This window comes from Eleutherodactylus coqui, chromosome 4 (assembly GCF_035609145.1).
Source record: "Eleutherodactylus coqui strain aEleCoq1 chromosome 4, aEleCoq1.hap1, whole genome shotgun sequence".
Lineage (NCBI taxonomy): Eukaryota > Metazoa > Chordata > Amphibia > Anura > Eleutherodactylidae > Eleutherodactylus > Eleutherodactylus coqui.
Window position 1 is genome coordinate 60545750 of NC_089840.1, and position 27393 is coordinate 60573142.

The 27393-nt window shown below is 43.1% G+C and overlaps 1 protein-coding gene across 1 annotated transcript in view; it reads right to left on the reverse strand.

Moving 5' to 3' along the window:
• FLOT2 (flotillin 2) overlaps window positions 1-27393 on the reverse strand; it is a 71691-nt gene that overhangs the window by 13809 nt on the left and 30489 nt on the right. Inside the window, exons 2-4 of the mRNA XM_066599562.1 lie at window positions 26426-26507; window positions 10954-11044; window positions 408-531 (exon numbers count right to left, since the gene is read on the reverse strand). Of these exons, the coding sequence (XP_066455659.1) occupies window positions 408-531; window positions 10954-11044; window positions 26426-26507 (297 nt within the window). The remainder of the gene's footprint in view (window positions 1-407; window positions 532-10953; window positions 11045-26425; window positions 26508-27393) is intronic.

The following is a 27393-nucleotide window of genomic DNA, read 5'->3' on the forward strand; positions in this document are numbered from 1 at the left end:
ATACATGCTCAAGACATTGGCCGAAGGACAAAGTCTTCCTGGGAACATTCTTGAGAAAGATCTTTTGGGAGAACTGAAGTGCTTTTGTCCAATCAGACAAAAATTTCAAACATGGCCGACTACTTGAATTCGTTCATTTACATCAACTTTGGTCTAATGCTTTTGGGGACCCAATAGCAATTTGGGTCCATCCACGCAGGGTGATGCATGAGGTAGCTGCATCACTAGGACAGCAAAATAATCATATGTGAATACATGCTTTTCTACGGCCCTGTGTCACAGGGTTCCTTATTTCTTGCAGTGTAACACCCGGCTGCCGCATGTAAAGATTGTCAAAAACGGACCATAGATGTAAAATGCATAAATAATTATTTGGATCATTTAACCAGTTGCAACAAATCATTTACCAAGAATAGATCGCAAATGGCCTTCCAGGGTTTGTAGTACAACATTCTTAATATCACGGACATTTTTTCCAAGAAACTGCTCACAAGCCACAGCTAAAAGTGCATTCTCAGTCATGATTTTCACCTAAAATAAAGAAAAAGAATTATATATACGGTACACAAGCAAAAAAAAACAAAAAAAAAAACGAAAACACAACAAAAAAACCATATCAAGTAAAGAAAGTAGCATTGACATATAACCCTCTCTGAAGCATCATGTGGGCCAATACAAATGAATGGAATGGTGGTCATGCATGTACACTGCAACTCTAATATTAAAGGGGTAGTTCCGGACTTTAACTATTAATGACCTATCCTCTGGATAGGTCATCAATAGTTGATTGGTGGGAGCTTGCTACTCGGGATCTATGACGATCAGCTGATCATGTGGCCTACTGTCAATGCAGTGGGACTGATGTAGTCATCGGTGGTCATGTCCGGAAGTGTAATAGGCAGCTTCACTCCCATTGAAAATCAATGGGAGCAATGCCTGCTATTACACTTCCGGCTCTGAGCTTATTACACTTCAAGCCCTGACCACTCATCACTACATCTGGCCTACTGCACTCATTAGCAGGGAATCCCAAGCGGCAGATCTCAATCGATCACTTATTGATTACCTATCCTGCGGACAGGTCATCTGTAGTAGAAATACCCCTTCAATTTCAATGGGACTGCCATTGTACAAGTGCTTGGCTATGCTAGCAGTCCCATTGAAATGAGTGTAGAGGTAGTGGGCATGAGTGAACACCGTTGCATTTATTTGGGGACACCGAATACTGCCACTCTCGTGATCAGTGTGGGTCCCAGCAGTCATATCCTCTATCCGCAGGATAGGGAATAAGTATCCCAGCGGTGAGGGCAAATCAATTTGGTGAGACAACCCCTCTAAATGTTTAGGCTATGTACCAAATTGTGGGTTTTTTTTTCTTTACAGAGACATGCTAAAAATGTGTACATAACCTTACATGCAAGAGTACAGAAAGACGAAAACCATATGCAAAGCATCCAAACAAGGAATAAATGTATAATACACAATATATCGTTAATGTATAGACAGATATCTATAGGTGCACACAAACTAGAGTAATCACGGGACATGTAATTCAGGATATTAACGACAACGAATACATTAGACAACAATCCTAGGAAAAAAGACAGTTACGCTTAAAATTTACTAACGGACACTTTATATGGATTGTAGCAGACATCTGTACTCCATGCAGAGTAGAACAAAGAATCATCATTGATCAAATCATCACTTTCACATCATAGTAAGGCTTCATGCACATGAATAGGTTACTTACATTTTTAACTGACATCACTAATGGGCTTTAAACCGGCACATACAGCTTTTTAAGGCGGTGGCTTGGCTGACTGACAGCCAGGCTCCTGCTCCAACTGCCAGAATGGGGAAACCTCAGATCTTGGCAGTTTAATCTCTTATATGCCATAAATCAACAGCAACCGCAGCATATAAACAGATGACAGAGGGAAGGGGCTCCTTCTGTCACCTATCGGCACACCGCAGTTAGATTGCAAGGTACCAACAGGCTCCCGAGGTAACTGGAAGCCCGACAAAAGGCCTCTATGTCTACCATGTAACTCAGCCTATTAAATCCGATCTCCGGCAGAGCTTAACAGGCTGCTGCCATAAACTTAGTAGAATGCACTACGTAAGAAACAGTGTACTATCCTAGCGATCGAACGATCGCATCTTCCAAGTCCCTTTGAAGGACTGAAAAAGGGGAAGAAAAAAAAAGGAATAAGACTCAGCGGTAATCCGGTTTTCTGGAAGTCTCCACGACAGTGCCACCTGAGACTGGTTTTCCTGTCCTATCAGAAGGCGGCAGAGGTTTAACCCCTTAAGGACATGGCCTATTTTGGCGTTGAGGACCAAACGATTTTTGGTAGATTTTCATCTCCATTTTTCAAAAGCCATAACTTTTATTTTTCTGTCGACGGGCCGTATAAGGGCTTGTTTTTTGTGTGGCGAACTGTAGTTTTTTTATTGGTGACATTTTTTTAGTACATAGATTATATTGTAAAACTTTTATTATTATTTTTTTTTTAGGATTGCAGGGAGAGAAAACGCATCAATTCTGCCATATATATTTTTTAAAGCGGTAATTATGCAGCATAAATCACACACTACATTTTTTCTGCAGGCCGCTACGGTTACGATACCAAAATGCTTATATTTTAGTTTTTTCCACTTTTCTGCAATAAAAAAAAAAACAACTTTTGTTTTAAAATTTTTTTTTTCTAAAATCGCTGCATTCAAAGTCCTATAACTTTTATTTTTCTGTGGACAGAACTCTGTGAGGGCTTATTTTTTTGCGAGACGAGCTGTAGGTTTTATTGGCACCATTTTGGGGTACATAAGTTTGTTTTTTTTTTAAATCACTTTTATTGCGTTTTTTGGGAGGAAAAAAAATGCTAAAAACTAGCATTTTGCCTCAGTTTTTTTTAGCGTTTTTTAAAACGCTTTTTACCGTGCAGGATAAAAAGCGTGTTTAATTTATTGTATGCGTCGTTACGGCCACAACGATACCAAATATGTGGGATTTTTTTATGCCAATACAATAAAAAGCATTAAAAAAAGGGGGTTTTAACTTTTTTTTTTTCCCTTTCACATTTTTTTTTTTCTTTCACATTTCTATTTTTTGTACGTTATTTTGACCTTTTTTTTTTTTAACACCATTTTTCTCCCTCTGGGGGACTTACACTGTAGCACCGTGGATCGCTATGATAAGGCTTTGCAGGACTTCTCTCTTATTACAGCGATAACAGGCAATGGCAATACAGGACGCCGGTATCTGGTGTCCTGTTGCCATGGTAACCAGCCGGGCTCTCTTGCAACTGAAGAATTGAATACATTTTTGTCCCGCCTCCCCTGAGCTGAAGAACTGTCCTAACATGAAGTCAGTGAAAACTATGTTCTTGGTCATTTTTTGGTATCACAAAAAGGAGGCAATTACTATATCCTGAGATCCTTGGGAAGAAGATACTAAGTTGGGCAAGAACATGGAGTCTAATTTGAATACAGCTTTATTCTCAGTGATCCTACAGAATGGCTGCTGAATTGATAAGGCCTGAAGCTCGCTTACCCTTAGTGCTCCGATTATGGCCACTAAAATAAAAGTTTTTAGTGCCAACGTCCTAATTGGGATAGAATCTAAAGGTTCAAGGAGACAAAAACTAAGGCTTTAAGTCTGTTTCACACGGGCCACAAAATCACGAGATTTTGTAGCGGCATCGCTACAATAACGCATGTATGTGAAGCTTATGGTTCACAATGGGTTCTTTCAGGCTACAAAACATCTCTAATGTAAAAGAACCCGTTGGAAGCCATGGGCTTCACATACATGCGTTTTGTAGCGATAGAGCCCGTGTAAAGAGGCCTTAAGGACCCAGGTTTAAAATTCCAGGATGTAAATAGACTCTCAATTCTAGGTTTTAATCTGCTGCTTTCAGAAACCAAGAAACCCATGTGACCTGAGAGATTTAGCATAGTAAAAAACAAAAAAACTGAACAAAATAAAAACAAAAAAAAACAAAAAAAAAACAAGAGTTCTGCTACCTGGACCATTAACATACTAGAGGAAAGACCCATGTCCAGTTCATCTTGAAGAAAGTTGAAAGTTAGAGATATATTCGGAGTCGACACCATGCTGCAAATTTTTTCTATACTCAAAATATAAAGCTCTTGCTGGTAGTATCTTTTCTACTAAACAGCAAACTTTGGGTCACCCTTTCTGACAAGTCCTTCCCTAAGAGTGTGGATTTTTCAGTATTCATGCTGAAAGAGGACGGTTTGATGCAATTTAATATGTTAATGGACCCTGGGTCAAAAAAAATTATCTGGAAAGGATGGAAGATGCACTGGATCCTGGATGCTTAATGTTTTTCACAAGGGAGAACCAGCTTCTCTTGAGCCAAAAATGGAACGGTGATAAGCAAAACGGACATCTTTCATGAAGAAATTTCAGGAGTACTCTGGGAACAAGGAATTGGAGGAAAGCGCAAGCTAGCTTGTGTCCCCAATTCTATGTCAATGCATCCACTGAAGTAGGATGATCTTCTGGACGGAGAAAAATTTGTTCACGTTTTAATGTTTTCTCGTTACGAAGAGATCAATTTGAGGGACTGCCCATTTGATTATAAAGGTCCTGAAAGACTTCTTGGGAAAGAGACAAAATGTGAATTTAAGCGCTCCTTGGTTTCGGTCATAATCAGAGCGTCATCCAAGTATGGATTTATTATAACCGATTTTTTCCTTAGCCTGACAACTAGTTCTGACATAATATTTACGAAGACATGGGGGGGCAGAAGACATCCCGAAAGTAGACATTTCAACAGAAAATGGCATATCTCTTTTCCTATATTGTAAATTAGAAGAATTGCTGAGATTCGATTGAATTGGGACATGGAAATAGAGGTCCTATAATCCTTTCCAATCCAATTTGTATCCTGGTTTTCCTAGGGGGCTTACTCTTTTTCTGCTGTTATACAACGGCGCTATATGCTAGCTAAAGCCAGTACTGCAAGAGGTGACAGGTTGGATAGGCTCCGACAGCAGAGAGGCTGGCAATATACAGTAAGAGAACCCCGACGGACGTCTTCCAACATCAGAGCTGTACAGCCTTAAATCAGAATGCCTTCAGAGGTCAGACAGTGGATTGGAAAGGGTAAAAGTCTATAGTTGCCATAAAAGGCGCCCTTTCTACTAATTTCACTGTTGAGTTTATTGTTCCATCTTCTGTACCTCACTGATGTGTTCAAAGGTTTTAGATTTCTAAATCATACAAAAACTTCCCATTGTGTTTTTTGATAAGAAGTACTTTGGTATAATGACCTTCCTTTGTTCGACTGCAGGAACTGCGATCACTGCCTCCAGCTGCAATAAATACTAAACTCCCTGTTACAATAGAGTTAGCGGAGATGGGGGGGCAAGAAGAGATTGTGACATTTTGAGGGGGTGAGAAATGAGCCCTATGTAGTATCCCCTCCTTTAGGTTTGAAATCCAAAAGTTTTCTGCAGAGCCAAGCCCACTTCTCTGAAAAAGCCTGTAACCTTGCCCCTACTGGAATGGCATCATGGTTTTGGTCTCTGATCATCTTTTTGATTGGTGTTGAAGAGAAAGTTTCTTCCTCTACCCTTTTTTGCATAATTCCAGCATCCCGTTTTGCCTTTGCCTCTACTAGCCTCTTGATTTTGCCATGAGGTACGAAAAATTGGCTTTTCTTTGGTGGTCTTTCTTCAGAAAATCTCTTTTCCTATGTCACGCTTTCGCCAAGATTTAATCGAAGTCTGGCCTAAATAGAAACTGACCATGGAAAGGCAGGGGACACAACTCATTTATTGAAGCCAAATCCCCTGAACAGGATTTAACACTTTCCAATCCAATTTTGGATTCAAGGTTTCCTAAAAGGCTTTTTTTTTTTTGCTGTTCTACAATGGTGCCATCTGCTGGCTAAAGCCAGTGTGTGTGCGCCAGAGAGACTCTAAATGTGGAGTGGCTGGCAATAGACGATAAGAATACCCTGTCGGACAAACTTTTGACATTGGAGCTGTACAGGCTTCAAATCAGAATGTAGGAAGACGTCAGACAGTGGATTGGAAAGGGTTAAGCCATAAACCCACCTAGTAGAATTAGACAAGGCCGCAATACGTACTGATAGTTTGACTGACTCGGTCATCGCATCTGCCAAGAAGCTGGTGGCCATCTTAAGAACCAGCAGTAAACCTAAAATCTGCTCATGGGAAGTTTTATTCTGACCTAGCTTGTTACCCGCGACTTCGTCAGCATGGAATTTGTATTTTTTTATCTAAGCTGTGTTTTGCGTCTTTCATTCCAAGTTTAAAGCAAAATCTGTCAGTTTGTGTCGTACAGCCTTGCTTTCATTTCTTACATAGCTGAGGTAAACTGAAAGCTGCGCTGTGATTGGTTGCTATTTGTTATAGTGCTGAGGTAAAATAAAAGCAGTGCTGTGATTGGTTGCTATGGGCAACACAAATTTTCTTAAAAATCTCAATCCATGTTAATGTGCGTTTGTTCAAGTTTTAATCCGGGGTATCCCTGCTAGTTTAATAAATGGCATTAGTGCGACAACGACGTCTACCTCACGTGTCTGCCCGTTTGGGGAGGCCTAGCTTATGATGTGCAACCCCTTTCTCTCCACTCCGCCACACTTATTGCTGCACGCATGCGATTATTGACGTCTGCCCTCAGGTGTCTGTCGTTTGCGTAGGCCTAGCTTATGATGTGCACCCCCTTCTCCTTCGCCACACTTAATAATCACATATGTGCGGCAATGACGCCTGCCCTCACATGTTTGCCAGTTTGTGTAGGCCTAGTTTAGTGTGCACCCCCTCCCTCTCCGCCGCACTTAATAAATCACATATGTGCGGCAACGACGCCTGCCCTCACAAGTCTGCCTGTTTGGGGAGGCCTAGCTTATGATGTGCACCCCTTCCCCTCCGCCCTGCTGCACGGCGCGGTGGCGGAGCCGAGGTGTGCCTGTGCATCACCAAACAAATTTGTCTTGTCACGCTCCCTAAAGAACTACATAAACTTTCGGGATAAAAAGGTAGCCCATGTCCTTCCTCAGGATGGAAGCCATCGCCCTGCCAAATGTCATCAAAACTCGCTTCAGGGTTTTAGCCGTGAACAGATATAATCGTATGGATATGTAATTCTAAATGCAAAAGTAACTAATTAACTCAGCCAGACATTAACCCTTTCTAATCCACTGTCTGACATCTTTCTACATTCTGATTGAAGCTTGTACAGCTCTATTGTCAGAAGACGTACAACAGGGTACTCTTACCGTCTATTGCCAGCCACTGTCGGAGCCTCTCTGGCGCACACACACTGGCTTTAGCCAGCAGATGGCACTGTTGTATGACATCAAAAAGAGAAACCCTGTTAGGAAACTGTGAATCCAAAACTGGATTGGAAAGGGTGTAGGCTGGGTTCACACAGGGCGGATTTGCCGCAGAAATTCCGTCCAGAACTTCGCCGCGGCAAATCCGCCTGCGAACGCCAATCCCAGGATTAGCCAGCCATGTGGCCGAGATTTCTCAGAAATCTCGGCTACACGGGACGGCGAATCAGTTGCGGCAAGGTCGGCGTTGCGGCGTGGATTCCCGGACCGCAGAATGCTCTTTTTTTTTTCCCCGTTGTGGCCGTGCTCTCCTCTATAGGAGCGCCAGCCGCAGCAGAAAAGCGTGCGGCCAAGCCGCTCAAAAACCCGCGGGTTTTGAAGCAGAGCTTTCCCGGGGGAAAATCACACGTTTTTTCGCTGCAGCCAAAACACAAGATTTCTGCCAAGATTCCGGCGTGTGAGAACCTGGCCTAAGAGTTCTAGCCACACATGTAGCCTGACACTCCTGGTTTAAGTAAGGTTGAAGGCGCCTCCCATGTCTTTTTGTAAAAGATTTTCTGCTTTTTGATCAATGGAAACTTTTAAATTGTGTAGCATCCTCAGGGGTAAGGAGGTACGTTTAGCAACTTTAGCTACTGGGGCATCTTTTAGTTTGGTCTCCAAGTCCGCACAATCCTCCTCTGAAAAGGGATAGAGAGTTGCTTAATCCCTCTTAGAAAGGAATGGAACAAGTCTGAAATGGAATGAAAGAACCTAATAAGAATAGTCTCGTGGATTGGGAAAGTATGTTTATGTTCTTCTCCCAGACCACCAAATATCTCGTCTTGGATGGTTCTAGGATTTTTTGGCTCATCCATGTGAAGAGTAGCTCTAATTGCCTTAAAGGGGTTCACTCATGAGGAAAAACACACTGAGGAGGGTGGGAAGCGAAGGGAGTCTTTAAACTTGAGTTTCTCCTGCCCTATCAGGAGGCGGCAGCAATCTCAGGTAGTGCTGTCGTGGAGACGACTGAGGAAACAGTCAAAAAAGTTTAATTCAATGGGCATCTGTCAGCTCGAACATGCTGTCCAAACTGCAAGCAACATGTTATATAGCAGGAAGAGCTGAGAACATTGATATGTAGATTTATGGAAAAAGATTCAGCAGAACTTGTATTTTATTCATTTATACGGGGCTCATTCTGAGACAAACAGTCCAATGGGCGGTCCCACCAGGGATTGACAGCCTTTCCTGCATAAACAGTCATACACAGATAGCTGTCAATCACTTATAGGACCGCCCATTGGACGGTTTATTTTTGTCAATTAACAAAATGCAAATTGAATGAACAAAAGAGAAATTTAAATCAATATTTGGCGTGACCACTCTTGGCCTTGAAATTATCAATTCTTCTAGATACACATGCACAAAGTCAGGGATTTTGTCAGATTGTAGTATTATTAACCAAATTACCAAAACAGGTGATAATGATCATTCTTTTCATATGTAGGTTGAAACACAGTCATCAACTGAAACAAACAGTTGTGTAGGAGGCTTAGAACTGGGTGAAGTACAGCCAAACTCAACTACTAGGGTGAGGTTGTGCAAGACAGTTTCCTGCCCCATGTCATACACCATGGCAAGACTGAGCACAGCAACAAGACACAAGGTAGTTATACTGCATCAGCAAGGACTCTTCCAGACAAAGCAGACTAGATTTCATGATGTGCTGTTCAAATTCTTTTGAGGCAGCAGAAAAAAAGCAGGCAATGTTGAGGACCGTAGACGGGTCACCAAACAATCGTGTAAAAGCATACAGAAACAATGACTGGACGAGAAATCACGAACCACTATTGTTCAGTACCGAATGTCTGCTGCTTACAGTGAATGGAGAGGGGTGGCAGGAGAGCGTGGAGAGAACTCTCCTTCAGCCTTCCCGCTGGCCGCGCTGTCAGCGATCCAGCAATGCTCGCTCCTGTGTAACAGCACGGGAGCAAGTATACACTGAGACGAGTGTCAGCATAGTTTGCCCGACACTTGTCCCGTGTAAAAGGGTCTTTACTTTCTTACTTCTCTTAAAAATTGGAAGATGCCCAGCAGTGCCAACAGTTCAGAACTAGCAGAAAACAGTGGGACCCAGGTACTCCCATCTACTGTTTGGAGAAGTCTGGCCAGAGGTGGTCTTCATGAATGAATTGTGGCCAAAAAGCCATACCTTTGATGTAGAAACAAGGCCTAGCTACTCAACCATGCACAAAAACATAGGAACTGGGGTATAGAAAAATGGCAGCAAGTGCTCCGGACTGGCGAACAAATATTTCAAATTTTGACTCAAAAAGTTGAAGAGCTTCACAGAGCAGAGGGGTCAGCCCTATTCTCATTTGCACAAGGAAAAACTAGAAGCAATGGGATGAAACTGAAAGGGAGGCGAGACAGATTAGATATTAGAAAAAAACTTTGTCAGTGAGGGTGATCAATGAGTGGAACAGGTTACCACGGGAGGTGGTGAGTTCTCCTTCAACTGAATTGTTCAAACAGAGGCTGGACAAATATCTGTCTGGGATGATGTAGTAAATCCTGCACTGAGCAGGGGGTCAGACCCGATGACCCTGGAGGTCCCTTCCAACTCTACCATTCTAGGATTCTATGAGCTGGGGAGCGGTACAATAATGAGTGTCTGCAGGCAACAGTGAAACATGGTGGACGTTCCTCACAATACCATCAGGAAGGTGTTGGATTGGCTTACAACTTTATTCTGCAGCAGGACAATTACCCCAAACATACAGCCAATATTCAGCGCCAAGAAGAACAAGGAGTCCTGGAAGTGATGATATGGCCCCCACGGAGCCTTGATCTCTCATCAAGTCTGTCTGGGATTATATGCCAAGAAATGGGATTTGTGTTTAGTTCGCAGAGAAGTTTGAAACAGCCTCCTTGCAGAGTTTCTTCAAAAAAACTGTGTGCAAGTGTACCTAGAAGAATTGAGGCCATTTTAAAGGCAAAGGGCGGTCACAGCACATACTGATCGGATTTAGATTTCTGCTCTGTAGAGTTACTTAGCATTTCGACAACATAATCAACAAAAATAAGTTATCATTAACACTTCTACTTTTGAAAGCACTCTCACTTTGCAGCATTTTTTCTACACCGGCCTGAAACAAATGTACAACCCAGCTCCATTAATGGACATTATTAGGAGACTGAAAGTGGTTTATTATATAGAAGCCATAAAAACAACCCAATGTGAACATTTAAAAAGCAAAAATGTTAAACATTTAAAAGCCAAAAAACAATGCAAATCTGTAGAAGATGCATGTGGATGACAAGTAATACTGTGTTTTTGGCCAAGAACAGTTCTTAAATTATTTCTCATGACTATATAAATTGGCTATAAAAGGGGTCCAGCCCAATATGCAGCAGTAGTAGTACTACAGTGTAATTTTTTCTTATGCACATACATGGTCCAGTCAATGATAGTACACCATTTGTCATTATTTTTAGAATTCCATATGCACTACAAATGTTCTTGGAGGATCTGTAAAACAAAAACCTGATGTGCCAACTTGTCATGGCATCGGTTGATATCCATTCCTGGGGGACATGCATTTCCAAAATGACGTGCGGTGAGTTACAGTACCTGGGCCACACCAGTGACAGTTAAAGCTACACCCTCGGCCGTCTCTACGTCCTCACACCTGGGCTGCAACGTCATTATCTCTAGGGAAATCCTGTCAAGAAAGGTAAAACATTTGCATATTTTCCAGTTTGCCAACATCAACTTTACACTTCCTAGAGCTCTCCTCCCCTCCTTCTAGTCCATAGTCACAATGTGCGCAATGCTCAGCTCAGACCGAAACACTTGTTCATTTCGGAAAATTAAAATACACCAGCACCAAACTAAAAGTAACTGGACGGGTAAGACTAGTTTTGTGGATTTAGCCAGGAAATGAATTTCAATTGCCTTCAGATAGATGCCTCAGATAAAAGTAGATGGAATAGAGACGGCGGTAACGTTAGTAGAACCTACACTTACATTAAGAGGACTATGGCCGTTTCATAATGGAGGAGCAGAAGAGCCGAGACCCTTTGTCCCCATCTGTTCGCCTTGCAGCGGGCACTAAGCAGATTGAGCGCGTATACCGCTCCTGATCAGAGGGGATCAGATCAGAACCCAAGGGGCACAAAGTCCCGCTGAACAATTCTGAACCTTTGGTTTAGCGATTGTTAGGGGTCTCAGTACTCAGACCCTCAGTGATCAAAACTTCTGCCATGTCAAGTTTTATTATGTAACAAGTAGCCTTTAAATTGCTTAAAAATTGGTTTGTCCTATCTCAGCACGTTTTTTTTTGCCTATCCACAGGCTAGAGGATAATGTGTTGATCAGTAGAGGTCCAACTGCTGGGACCCTCGCTGAGTCCTACATTTTGGAGAAGAGGAGTGTTGAACAGAGTGCTAAGGCAGCACAATGCAGTCCTAAGCTCTCGCTCACGACCTGAAGGTTGCGAGTTCAATCCACGCAAGGTTCAGGTAGCCAGCTCAAAGTTGACTCAGCCTTCCAAGGTCAGTAAAAGGAATACCCAGCTTGTTGAGGGGATGGGGGTGTAATATATAAATTACTTGAAAGCTCTGTGGAATAAGTTGGCGCTCTACAAATAAGATTTATTTTATCTATTTTTTGTACCCAGCACATCTCGAAGTTCTGCCAGATGTGGCCGTGCAGGCACATCTCCCTTTCATTCACTTCAATGGGACCACTGGAGATAGCTGAGCGGTTGAACTCTGCCATCTCCATCGGTCCATTGAAGTGAATTGTGCATGGCCACAGCTTTCAAAACGTTGGGATGCACGGTGGGTGAAATATAGGGATCGGTGGGCATTCCAGTGTCAGACCCCTGCCAATCAGCAAGTTATCCCCTATCCTGTGCATAGCAAAGAACTTTCTAGGATGGGACAACCCCTTTAAGGATGTTATAATTAGCCATGTCATATAACCTGTTCAGAAAATGCGAAGTAACGGCAGATGGCGAGTATGAAATCCTGGGGACAGACCAGTCCCAATAATCGTTAGCGAACCTCTTTTCTGGATATTAACAATTATTACTCCTATAGATTAATAATGTGATCTGTTCTGATCAATAAAGGTCAGGGATAGACTAGCATGTGTATGGTCAATTTTATTGCCAACAGGCAGAACTGTGGTATAAAAGGTGGAAGATGTTCTTCCTGTTCAATTTCTGCATTTAAAGGTTGCAAGGCAAAAGTGTATGATACAAAAAGTAACTAGTTGCTGGCTGTACTCATTTGGTCCACAAAGTATCTCTTTCAACCTCCATAGTCATTCACCCTTGTCTTGGCTGAGTGGGCATGCTTATTTTGATGAGGGGAGAAAGGATGTAGCAAATGAGGATTGGGCATATTGAAATATAAATCGACTCGATCCATCGATAATACTCCACGCCATTGACCTAATGTGTATGGTCACCTTAAAGTGGATTCACAGATTTTATCCTCATGTTCCTTAGAGATACCAAATTCTGTGCTGGTTCATTTTTTAATACATCTTTGTAGGAGCTGGCAGTTAAAAGATAACATGTCTACAGCCGCCACTAAAGGGAACTTATTGCCCCCCCCCCCATCTACAACTTGGGGGATAACTTGCTGATTGGTGGGGGTCTTAGCGGAGAGCCCGGAGTGTTCTGTAATGAATGCAGTGATGGCTGTGCATTTCAATAAGTCACGAAAATTTCCGAATAAGAGTGCTGGGCAGCCTCCAGTGCAGTCATTGAAAGGAATGAAGCAGCAATGTACATGTGCATCTTCCACTACATTATGTGTGGAGCTTTAGGACACCCATTCTCAAGATTGGTGGGGGTCCCAGCAGTCAGACCCTTATCGTCCGTAAGGTTTTCCTGTATTCTGTGGATAGGGCATAGCTTTATATCTTGGCACACCAACCACCACCTATTAAGGACCAAGCACCATAAATTTACGATGCTTGATCCTGGGCTTTAATAAAAAAAAAAAGCTTGTGATTTGTATAGCGCCAACTTATTCTGCAGCGCTTTCAGGTAAATGTTATTTATTATCCCTCACCAAGCTGGGTACTCATTTTACCGACCTCAGAAGTATGGAAGGCTGAGACAATCTTGAGCCGGCTACTTGATCCAGTGGGGATTGAACTTGCAACCTTCAGGTTGTGAGCGAGAGCTTAGGACCGAATTTCTACTGCCTTAACACTGTGCCACACGAGGTCAATAAATCCCCATCCAATGGTAAAGAATGTAGTACAGGATTAAAGCTCCTGCAACGTAGCAGGAGCAGCTTGGTTCCTCAGCTGCTAGTCACAGCCAAGGACCCGTAGGAAAAGGCAGAAGTGTTTTTTAACAGCTTCTGCCTTCTCTCTTGCAGACTACATAGCGCTGAATGAGCACTATGTAGTGAATAGAGAAAGTGGAAATGTCACTTCAGCTATTCAAACTGGCGATCACGTGACTGCAGGTGCCCCCCTGCCAAGGTAGAGCTGCAGGGTCATAGCAGACCCAGATCAGCTCTGCCAGTGACTACTGGCACTACAGGGGAATATTTTCCTCTGTAACTGGGGCTCCTATGGATTTAGCTTTTTATCCCAAATAAAACAAAATAATAAATAGTTAAAAAATAGTCCTGTAGGTCACGGGAAAGCAAAAAATAAACAAACAAAAGAAAGAAAAATGCTGCAAAAATAATTTTGGTAGTTGAGGAAAAAAATAAATAAAATATAGGGCCAGAAAAAGCACCACGGCGGTAAAATCCCTAAAAAGTGTCTGATCTTTTGGGGTTTAAGGGCCTTCTGCATACCGTATTACTTAGGGTGCCTACCCACTAGCGTTTTTTTTCCCGATTTTGCGCGATCGCGATTTTAACATTACAAGTCCCATAGACCCCTGCAGAGAAAAAAATGCTGCGAATTTCGCAGGGAAAAAAAACGCTAGTGGGTAGGCACCCTTACAGGTGTTTTCCAAACTTTTTTATAAAGTGCTTACAATGGCTGTATTGGTGATGAGGCACCACCACGGAGGCCACCAGCCCATGACTGGCACAAGCAGTAGCAAGTGATCTCAACACTTCATTGCTGCAGCAGGGAGGTAAAAGGCCATCAGGGAAGCGATGGCACAGGAGCGGCATAAGACTGCTAATGTAATGTGATGACTACCATTGGTTATTTCACACCATTGTAGGCGCTTTTTAAAGACCGTAATAGGGTTGGACAATCCCTTTCATAAGTGCTATATATATTTGTGTGCAGCATGTTTATCTGTTAACACAATATAGATAGGGGCTCATTCACATGAGCGTATGCATACAAGGCTGCGAGTATCTCAGTGTTGTATTCATTGCAGCCCATGCTTGCAGACATTGTATACGGGCTGCGATTGGCACTGCGTATGATATGTGGAGAAATGGAGCATGCAGAGATTGATTTCTCCTCGCAGTTCTACCATGACACAGATGTGAATGGAAGCATGAAAGTCAATAGACTTTCATTGCCTCCATTCTCCGAGTGTTCGCACGGGAAATATGCGTGCGTAATACGCGGTGACAATACGCCCGTGTGAATGAACCCTGAGGAGGTGGATATTTTAAAAAATGAATCAGCACAGAATTATGACCATGTTCAGAGATAAAGTGTTTTTCAAGATTGGACATTAATTGTAAAGCTGGGTTCATACTGGGTGGCGATTGTGTGATTGACAAGCAGTCTGAGGCTGGATTCACACGAACGTATATCAGCTCGGTTTTCACGCCGAGCCGATATACGGTGTCCTCATCTGCAGGGGGGGGGGGGATGGAAGAGCCAGGAGCAGGAACTGAGCTCCCGCCCCCTCTCTGCCTCCTCTCCGCCCCTCTGCACTATTTGCAATGAAAGGGGACGGGACGTGGGTGGGGCTAAGTTTTGATAATTAGCCCCGCCCTGCCTCTCCTCATTGCAAATAGTGCAGAGGGGCGGAGAGCACTGCTCCTGGCTCTTCCAGCCCCCCCCCCCCCTGCAGAGAGAGACGTCGTATATCGGCTTGGCGTGAAAACCCAGCCGATATACGGTCGTCTGAATAAGCCCTAATAATGCAGTGATATTTCCAGCATTGCAAATAAAAAATGACAAAATCTTCCAGCAATTAAAGAGGTGCAATCCCTTGGCTACTAAACTAACTATCAGTCCAGTTGCATGCAAATGTATAATTGCTTAGAGCCCTACCATGCTGGTGAAAGGAGGGCTGTAAAGTTCTCCAATAGGATTTTTAAAATTTAAAAAAGTTTTTTTGATTTTTGGCATCTTTATAGTGTTTAATAAATGTTCATTTACTGCTAGAGCTTCACATTACGTCCAAAAGGTGACTGCTGATTGGACATAAAAAGGGGGGAAAGTGAACACGGGAAGCAAAGTTGAAAGCTTACACCCTGGGAGGAAGAGTATGGTATTAGGGGTTAGTGCAGAGTCCTCTTGTCGCCGTTTCTGCTTATAATAAAAGAGATGAAGGAGCAGAATTAGGAAGCTGGAAGTTTATTACCTGTGCAACCCCTGTTACGTACAGAGGAACCCCCTCCGATGTCTCAATATTCTCGCAGCGACATAGGATGGTCATAACCTCCAATGACAGTCTGAGCAGCATTAAAAATGAGGGCAGGAGGACAGCAAATACACAGAGCAGTTACCAGAGAGCAACACACAAACCAGTTACACCAAAGGAAAAAAAATAAGAAAAATCGGGCTGCAGTGTTAGTCTGCTGCCCAACGAGCAGCCATGCAAGGTGTCTGACATTAGCTGCAAAAAGTGTGTTATCACAGGCACTAGTCACACGCCATTCTCAGCTACTTCCGGCACCCAGAGGTTGCTAGTGGTGTCACACAAATGTTAGAAATGTAGATCTTCTGCACCGTACAAGTACAGATTTAGAGGGGCTCAATACTTTGTGCTCTAAAGAGATCGGCTTCAGTTAATGCGGTAAGTTTACTGGCAGTCCCATGTAAAACGGCCGATCATAATGCTAGATCGAAAGGGAGTTTTGCAAAATTATCAATAGTTGACTATGCTTTACTTGCATTCATTTTTTCTTTGCTTCAATCAACGGCTTCTTTCTCAGCTTTTGGTCTGTTTAGAAGGTTTTCGATATATGGTTGGATATAGGAGGGTTGCTCAAAGAAATGCCTAGTCAGGGGCAAAATTGCAGGAGGGTAGGTGTGTGGAGCAGCTTGTTCCAGCACTAAAATAACCCAAGGGAACCAATTTAAGAGGAATTGGCATAATAATAGAATTATTCATTCGTGACAATTAAAAAGAATAATTAAAAAAAAAATGTATGAATGAATGCAATTAGTGATCCGTTTGCCCCGTTCCTTAGCGCCATGTTCCCCAGACTCAACCCCTCTGGATTTCTTGCTATAGGATCCTCTTAAGGCAAGCGGTCTACGATGGATGCCTTGTGATGATGGCGCACTAGAGGCAAATACGAGCAGCCTGTGAACCGGCGATCCCAGAAATGCCATGTGCTGGCCATTCAGCCACATGTAACTGGGTACGTCTATAGCCGCTGACGGCGGTTGTTTTGATCACTTTCTGTAAAGATGCCTTTACACAGGCCCCTTTATTGCCCAAATAGTCACTCGAAACAGTAATTTTTGGCGATAGTTATAATGGGTAAACAGCTACTGAGAATGAAATCATTCAGTAGTTGCTACTTTGTTTCAGCTCACTGAAATGAAGCAACTAGCAAACAGCTTCTTGCTCAGTGTAAACAGGAGTCGTTCAGTCTTTCAACAACTGCCTGTTCGATGTGAATGGAGGTGGGCGGACAACAGAAACAGATCTCCGGCGCGCCCCATGTCCATTCACTAAACGACTATTGCTCCAGTGTGGAAGAGCAGGAGCAATAGTCATTGAGGAGACTATTGGGCGCTTATGCACCCAACAGTTGCCCCATAAAAAGTAACCTTAAGATAAAAGTTCACTTTTTTGTTTCAAGTCCTGCATTTGTCTTTAAAAGTCAGAAATCGTTTGTTATGCCAAGGTGTACATTCTCTTTGGTTATTGTAGCACTGAAACAAGCTGCCCCACACATATCCTCATGCAATGCTGGACAGCTCACTTCTGCCCCTGGATAGGCATTTCTGTGGACACCCGTATACTGTATGTAGTGTAGCTCAGGAGATGCCAATCCTCATTAAGTTAATGGAGACTTCTTCTCAAGGCAATGGTCCATGGGAAAAAGCATGCAAATTAGGTTATGACATCCTAACTAGGCAGGCTCCTCCAAAACGAAGCATGACCAGTTGATAAATAGCCCCAATTGCCACTAGGTGGGGTACTAGTTCCCACTGAGGAGATCCACAAGTGTATGTGAAGGTTCTCTGCAGGTACTTTGGGAAGCAAACAGCAAATAATGGAAAGGAACAAAGTAAAGAAAGCAGTAAATCACAGATAGGATATCACTTCCTTCTTTCACTGCTGCATTAACCCATTAAATGCCAAGGCACACTTGCTGAGTAATATAAGCCTAAACGGCAGGATGATGGCGCCTGGGAGTAGGCAACAATATTCCGTAGAATAGCTAATCCACTTATAAAAGGATCTTTTACAGGCCTGGCCCACATTAATGATCCCAGTCTACAGATACACTGCCACACTGTCTGTTAGATGATCCTTGTATTGCTGCTCTCTTTTACAGCGCTAATCACGTGGGCTTACCAATAATAGTCACGGCCTTACATCTTCAGAAATATTAGTCAACTATATGACTGGCAAAAAGAGGAGACTGTTGTATGAAGGATACTAAAAGAAACGTGTCCAGACCAAATTTCCATTTGCACAGATTCTCATGGACCCAACAAGACATGTAGCAGTATACACTATATAGGACAGGACTACTAATACAGTTAGCAGTCCATGGCAGTTTAGATAATGTCTAGGATCACTATATTACACCCACGCACTGTGTGCACATGCGTCTAGGTCGGTACGTGCGTCATCTGCGGCCTCAGTATTTGCCAAGTATCTGCTTGCGCAGGATTCAACTTGAGCCAGCCCAGTGGGAATTTGAGTCCCTATTACCCAGCGTGAGATACTGGGCACGTGCGTAGTATTACATGCAGTATCATTTGGGATTTCATTGTATGTCACCATCACGTGGGCTAATGAAATTCACTATTCAAAAGGGGTCTTTATAATACTTCCTCAGGAACTTATGCAACAGGGGGACCCGTGCCTTAATCATTACGGGTATGCAATAACTGTTTATACCATGACTTGCTTCATATGTTTAGCGATATATGTTTGGTTTTTTTGCTCTATCCCCTTTTGGATTGGTCTTTGTATGTCTAGATCATCTATACTAGGTATTTGTACACACTGCTTCAGGCTTGTCTTCCTGCGATTTTTTTTTTGTGTCAATATAGTTTTTTTTTTAGATAGGGGGTTTATGACATGGAAAATGGTTGCCTACTGCTAGCTCTGAAGAATCATGCACTTGATAACGAGGATTTTCACAGCACCGTATGATCAGATCGAGGTCAGGATGTGTGGAGGAAACCAGAATCTGACAGTTGTTCCCTTTCCACTAAACAGAAGTGATTACGCTATAAATGCCATATAAACCGCGAACGCAGTTATGTTTTATTCACGGACTAACCGTGGGACAAGCCTGCATTTGTACTTTGTTTCAAAGAGTGGAAAATTACTTTAGCCTTTCAGAATTTTACACGTTACAATGGACACATGGGTAATAACAGATCCTGCACTATGGTCTATAAACCAAGAACAGATAGAAGCAGGTTAATGTTTAGGGAACGGATCATAAAGAGAAGGAAAATAGGAAGTTGCTGCTTGGAAATACACAAGTTTGCTGCTGGTGAACTCAATAACAATGAGTCTTAGGCCGTCTGCACACAGGCAGGTCAGACCCCGCATATGGGATTCCCGCAGCGAAGTTCGACCCGATGCCTGGCCGCTGACCCAAGCTTACCTCTCCGCTGTCTTCTCCTTTGCACAAGCGCAGTACAGAGGACGCCGCTATAGTAATGACGCGGCTCCTGTGACCATTCTGCAACGATGATTTCAGAATGGCCGTGGAACGGACGGCTTCCATTGACTTCAAAGGAAGCAGGCCATGCATAGCCTGCACAAAATTGCACTCAATTTCCGCTCGTGGGCAGGAAATTGCGTTTTCTTACAGCATGCTATGGCCTGGATCTGCTGCAGAATCTTAGAGATCCTGCACACTGGCGGATTTGATTTGTGGAATCCGGGGCCGGCGGCTGCCTCTGGATTCCACAGCAAATACTGCCTATAGCCTCCAATGGAGAACCGCTGCTTCCTGCATACGAGCGGAGATTAACTGCAATTTCCGCTCGCGACAGGAAAAAAAATAAAAATTAAAAACCGCAGCATGCTCCATTTCTGTACAGTTTACGTCTGGACGGCTTAAATTATAGTCAATGGAAGCTGTCCGTCCCGCGGCCCTTTCACAATCATCATTGCGGAAAGGTCGCAGGATCCGCGTCATCGCCTAGTGACGGTACGGCATAATCTGTACTGCGCATACTCGCCGGCACTTCCATAGTTCAGATAAAGGAGAATCCGGACTGGTAAGCAAGGTCCCCGGCCAGGGACACAGGGTCGAATCCCACATGCCGAATCCGACCCGGTTGTATGCAGGAGGCCTTAGGCTGGGCTCACACGGCCGTAAGCGGAATATGCTTCCAGAGGCCTGCAGCGGATTCCAGCTGTGAGCCGGACCATGACCCTGTGTATGACTGCGGTCACATAGGCAATGTAAATGCGTATGGGCTGTGGGTATATCCGCGACCATAGAGAACAATGGGCTCTATGTCGCGGATATTCGCGGTAAAATAGAACATGCTTTGTTTTATTTCTCATGAGCAGATTACACAATTCAGACCTTCTAATATGATCGGAACTGTGTAATTCAATGCATTTAATTAATTTGTGTATTACTGCGGATCATACGCTCGCAAATCCACAATTCAAATTTGGTTGTGCGAAACCGGCCTTCGGGATCTTTCACACGAGCCTTTTTCTGTAGCGCACCGTGCGTGCGAGCACACAGAAAGTATGCAATGACATGCGTACTTACTGCGTGCCGACAATCCACATACACTAAATTGGAGTGTATGCGCACACACAATACAAGCCAAGATAGCGCACGCTGAGATCTTTTTTGCACACGCACTTCGAGTGCTGTGTGTAAGAGGCACAATTGAAAGGGAATGTGAGATCGGTACTACGTAATGCGAGACCGCTTACTCTCATGTGAGAGAGTCCTCAAGATCCAGGATCTTGGACAGTTACATATATCCCAACTAATTAGCACTGCCGTTCTTCCATCAATAATGGGTTAGCTAGCTGAAGGCACCATCACCCATTGACACCATCAGTTTTTTTTTTGTTTTTTTTTTTAAAGGGGCAGGTACACAGGATGTAATATTACACATCAGTGCCTGCCTAGCCAATCCTGCAAGAAGAGAGCCAGGACAATATATACTAGAGTTTTTATAAGGTATGAGGTCCAGAATGACTGGACAGTCTCTAGGAACCTACAGTCCATCTGAGGCTTCCATCCAATTAAGTACAAGGAATTTCAACAATAGATAATTAATGCTGGCAATTACTGTTTGGTCAACCAAGTATGTTAGGGGGCATGCTGGAGTCTGTGACAGATGAATGATTTGAGCCATGCCTGATCGCCTTAAAAAGGGTTGTCCGAGATCTATAACTATTGGGTCAAATGCAGTAAATGTGCTAACAAAAGTTATACTCACCAGGTTGAACCCTTGCTGCTCTAAAGTGCCGCCACTCCGGTCCTCCTCGCCAGGCTTTGTTTAGATAGCTGCAGCACTGTTGCGCCTGTATACCCCTGGGAACTCTGCAGCCAATCAATGGCCTCATCAATCTAGTGCCATATACCTCTGAGGCCAGCGATTGGCTGCAACGGTCATGTCACCACTACAGTCGTGTAAACAGAGCCCAGAGGGGAGGATCGGAGTGGCGGCACTAGAGTGGCAGGGGATAAAACCTGTGAGTTTAGCCTGTTTTGTTAAAAATTTAGCACATTTCTTGCATATACCTCAACTATTTTTAATCTCCGACATCCCCTTTAAAGCTTGCACTTTAGAGGGAAGTAGTAAAAAGCATGCTATGATATTTGCTGTAGTCATTTCATTTGCTGGTATAAAATGCTTTGCTCCATCAAGATGGCCATTGTTTTGCAAGAATGTATACTTCTCCTTAGTAGAGTCGTAGTCAGACGTTTTGAGGTGGACACAAATTTTGGTTTTTACAAAGTTTGCTGCTTCAGTGTTTTTAGATCTTTCAGTCAGATGTTTCTATGCTATACTGAAGTACAATTCTACAGAAGTTTTTAAACTTTTGACAACTACTTCAAGTTTAGGCAAAAACTTAATATTTACAGTGTTGACCCTTATGCTTTAAGACTTGTGCAATTCGCTCCGGCATGCTGGATATGCTGACTAATGGCAGCCTATTCTTGCCCAAATCAGTGCTTGGGGTTTATGACAAAATTTTGTGTTTTTGTTTGTGCAAAATCCTTTGTTTTTGAGGGTTGACCACAAGTTAGCAGTGGGATTGAGATCTAGGAAGTTTCCGGGCCACAGACCCAAAATTTCAAATGTTTTGCTCACCGAACCACTTTTCTTTTACTTTACTTTTGCCTTGTGACATAGTGCTGGAAAAAATATCAAATTGCTCCTGGATGGTTGGGAGAAGTTGTCTTTTGAGGATGTTTAGAGAGAGCCATCTTTATTCACGTCAGCTTTCTTAGTTAAAATTGTGGGTGACCACCCCCCTTGGATGAAAAGTAATCCCCCCACCGCCTCCTCCACACACATAAAGGTCTCAGGATGCTTTACTGTTGGCCTGACACAGGACTCATAGTAGCGCTCAATTTTTCTTCTGGAGACAACCGTTCTTCCAGATGTCCCAAACAGTCTGAAGAGGGCTTCATCAGAGGAGAAAACCCCCCAAAACTTTACCCCCTGTCCTTTGCAGTCCAATCCCTGTACTTCCTGCAGAATGTTCGTCTGTTCTTGAAGAGAAGTGGTTCTTTGCTGCCCCTCTTGACACCAGGCCAACCTCCAAAAACCTTTGCCTCACTGGGCATGCAGATGGCACCGACACCTGACTGCTGTCATTCCAGAGCAAGTTCTGCACTGGTGTTGAATCCTCTTTAGGAGATACCCCTTGCACTTACAGGACTTTCTTGGGCACCCTGAAGCTTTCTTCACAGCAATTGAACCCATCTCCTTGAAGTTCTTGATCATCCAATAAATGGCTGATTTACTGGCAATCGTACAAGCAGCAATGGCCTTTTGATACAAAGCAGTGATGATCGTATGCATTTTCTTGCAAGTAACCATGGTTAACAGAAGATGACAACGATTTCAAGCACCATCCCCCTTTTAAAAGCAACCAGTCTGCTCTTACAAGGATACGTTCATGCCTGGTTTTTTTTTAAAGCGGCTTTCAGTTGTGATTGAAACCCGCAACAACAAAAGAAGAAAAAAAAACACCACGTGTGAATGCAGCCTAATTCAAATCAGCATTACAGAATGACATCAGCTGCCTTGCCCTTGTTAACGCTTTCTCCTGAGCGGACGAGAAGATTACTGAAATGATGTTAGCGGTTCATTTTGTTGCAGGGCTGAAATTCAGTGGAAATTGGGTTTTGTAATTAAGTTAAAGGGGTTGTCTTGTTGTAAAACTCTTGATGGCCTATCCCCTGGATAAGTAATCAATAGTAGATTGGTAGACGTCCTTTGCCTGGGACCCCCGGTTGATCATCTGTTATTGCATAAGCAAACCAGCCTGACAGATTTCTGCAGGAAGCAGACAGCTCTGTTCTTATGGTAGTGGCCAGACTTGGTATTGCAGGCAAAGTACCCATTTATTTCAATGGGAGCTCGGCCAGTAATACCAAGCCTGGCCACTACAGTAAGAACAGATCTGTCTGCTTCCTGTAGAATTCAGTGCAGCATACAAGTGTGTCGGCCCAGCCAAAAACTGATCAGCAGTGGGCTCAGGAAACGGACCCCCAATCACCGACTGTTAGCCCAAGGATTGGATAACAGAAGTTTGCAACCAGACAACATTTATAATTCTCATAAGGGAAGAATGACTTGCAATTTACTGCAATTCATCTAAATCACTCTTCATAACGATCTAGAGTTAATGCAAATTGCCACTCTAAAAACCCAAGCCGCAGACTTTGTGAAAAGCAAAATTTGTGTCAGTCTCAAGATTTGTGGCCATGTCTGTACATGTTATGTTTGCACCGAAACATTGTTAATGACCCTGGCATTGAGGAAGTAGAGAGGGGAAGTTCTCTGTAAGACATTACCTAATTTAGTGGGAATATATATGACAGCAAGTTTACATGTGCATCTTTACTAAACCCTACATCAGTGATATCAGTGGCTTTTAGTAGAACTGACACTCAATGTATATTTGGTCCATCTAGAAAGTGTTTGTGGTAGGAGACCGTGATTTGAGGGTTGTGACACAACTGAGCAGAATAAGAGTTCACACAGATCATAACTACAGGACGGAAGCTAGACTATCAGGCATCAGAGGGAAGCGAAAAAGGAAGCCACGACATGCAGGATGTGAAATTGGAATCGTAAATGTGACATAAAGGCTTAAAAAGAAACTGGCCAGCAGATTTATTCCACTATAACAATGAACAACATGAAATACAACAGGCTCCCTCATTAGAAAGACGGGCTGCTCCACAGAACACAGTTTAAAAAAGAAAAAAAAAAAAGTTGGGTACAGGGAGAAATGTCCGCTGGACTGCTTGACAGGCTTCTCCCTATACAAAAATAAGAGCCAGCCAATGAGGCAGAGCCAGGTAAGAAGAAGCCAGAGGGAGCTGACCATTGCACACTCTTCCTTGTACTCTTCCTCTACTTCAACACACCTCATCTCTGTAAAAGAGGGAGGCTGTTGGTATTTCATGCTGTCCGTTATTAGGATAGGATGAATCTGCTGACAGCTTCTCTTAAAATTACAATACCCCTTTAAATTTATTAGAAATAATCAAAAGTCATTATGACTTGATATTCAAAAGGCATCCACTAAATGAGTGGATACCAGCAGTGCGTATGAAAACCGGAAGTAATTACAAACTTTGGCATCACAGGGCTACTGAATAATAAATCTTTTCAGGCAAAGCCTGCCAGTTCCTAAAGAGGAATTTGCCAAATGATCTTCTGATAAGTCACAGATACAGGTCAGAAGAGAAGACTGAAGAAATCTTTGAAGCACACTGCCATTGACTTGAATGGCCCTTTGATAAAGAATATTTTGTCTGACTCTCCGAGCAACGCCGCGGAGGTCCGAGATCAGTCAGCCAGTACTGATATTTCACTGCGTATCTAGAGCATGGAAGATCAGTTGGACTGGATCTCTGGTTTAACAGAAAACATGGTCACTGTTGTCTCAGCCTTTGCTCATAATTTGAAGAAAAAAAAAAAATTAATAAATGACAGCATTAGGCTTTAACGTATAATACAGTATAAAGAGTGTATAGAACAGAGCATGCAGCGCCTTTTACGTGAACGCACATATAAAGGTGTAATAACCGTTTTGAAAAGTTTGGAATATATTGCAGACCGAGGTTCATTTCGTAAGTGTTCATGTCAAAGAGATTGAATCAATAGGGCAGACTTTTTAGGTGGGCATTTGTAAGAACACTCAATAAAAGTAAACTAGGAAGTGCACTTTCAACTAAATACCTCCCCAAAAGGGTGAGAGGACATGCTATAATAGGAGGCGGTCACATATGCTTACAGCAACAATGAAATCAGAGGATTATTACATTATTTCAGTGCTCCAAGTATAAGAAATCTAGGTTTGAGTTTAAAAAAAAAATGGACATGCTACTAAAATTCTCTAAATGATAAAAAGTTAGTACATATCCACAAATTACTGAAGATATTGGCTCTCTCATACTTAACAATCAAGGTTGCCAATAATGTTGACCGTTACTGTATATCTCAGCATTTGCAAGGCTGGGGTTACATAACGTTTGGCATTCCGTTTTCCTGCTTAGGTACAAATATCTTGATTATAGTTTATTCTCCACTTCTAGTTTTGGCTTACAAATACTAGTGCAAAATAATGAACCAAAACCATTCTGCCAAAATGGCTTTAGTGTGTATTCTAAAATTGCGTATTTTGGCACAGAAGAGAACAGTAGTGAGATATCTTACTATTGCCCAAATTTAAAGTCTGGTCCTAGTGAGAGAAGTTAATTTCTCGCAACATACCGTGTTTCCCCGAAAGTAAGCCCTACCCTGGTTTTCAAGGGAGGCTTGAAATATAAGCCCTCCCATGAAAATAAGCCATAGCTAAAGTACATGAAAAAAAAACAAAAAAACCCAAACATCAATACTCACCTGGCCCGCGGCGTCTGAATCCCTCACGATGGTCCCTGGTGCTGCGGCAAGCTGCCGTGTCCTCTGCGCCGAGATATCCCTTTCTTTCTGGTGATGGAGGTATGAATATCCTGCCTCCAGCAAAGCGAGCACTGTGATTGGAGCGAGCGCCAGCCAATCAAGAGCCGGCGCCCGATCATTCACAGCCATTCAGTGAATGACATTACTGAATGTCTGTGATTGGTTCATCGAGAGCCGCCTCTGATTGGCTGGCGCTCAATTCAATCACAGTGCTCGCTTTGCTGGAAGCGGGGTATTCAAAGCCCCGTCACCAGAAAGAAAGGGATATCTCAGCATGGAAGACATTGCGGACTTCCACATCGTTGCCGGAGACCAGCAGTGCAAGGCAGCAGGATACCGCGGACCAAGTGAGTATAATCCCCACCTCCCCCTTCCCCTCCCCCCAAAAAAGACAATGAGCCTCTTTTTGGGCAAAAATTGAATACAAGTCAATGTCTTATTTTCAGAGAAGCACGGTACTTCCTTGATATTAAGTGTATGAAATCTTACACCTTTATAGACTTACAGATGACCACTATACAAATTGGGGTGGCATGCAAGAGTAGACTATTCATTCCTACATGTAGACTAAAATTAGGTCGCTCACCTTTTGGTGTCGGAAATACACCACCAGGCCCAGGCCCATCCTCCAAACACGTACTGTTTAGAATCTGAGCCACAGCATCCACCTGCAGAAAAAGTACATCAGAATAAGAATTTGCACCAAGATCTGCAATGGATTTTTATGAGTAATCGCCAGTTTGCCTTGCCTTTTATATAGTAGGATATTAAAGCTGTGCAAGGTACGTTTTAAGTATACATGCACGCACGCGGGATTCAATGCATCATGACACATGACTAATAAAAACTCCAATAAATCAGTAATAAACACACAAACCACACAATTTGGATTACAAAAGGCAGCGGTATTTATTTAAAGGCTAACTTTTAATTAGTATTCAATAAATATAAAGTAATGAATCAGTAAGAGACTTCGTTACACAGACTCAGGTCTGCCAAGTCCAAAACTTAACTATATTATTGAAACAATGTCCACCCACTTCAACCAAGACCGCGACTGCAGCCAACTTTGGAGAGGTAGGGTGGGAAGACATCTTCAAACAACATCTAGATGCCGCGGTCCTGCTTCTCCTCTTCTTATGGACTCCAGATCTTCCCGCCAGTCACTGGACAGCCAATTTAGTGCCGTCACCAAGCCACCTGATTCTCCTGGCTGATGTTCTGGAAGGTGCTCAAGGATTCAGCTGAGCCTGAAAGGACCACTCAGCGTAGGGGAAGGAGGGGGTTACACAAGCACCCTCTTACCAAAGGGAAAAAAAAAAACATATTAAAGGGGTTGTCTCGCAGCAGCAAGTGGGGTTATACACTTCTGTATGGCTATATTAATGCACTTTGTAATGTACATCGTGCATTAAATATGAGCCATACAGAAGTTATTCACTTACCTGCTCCGTTGCTAGCGTCCTCGTCTCCATGGCTCAGTCTAATTTCGCTGGCTTCTTGCTTTTTTAGACGCGCTTGCGCTGTGCGGTCTTCTGCCTGGTGAATGGGGTC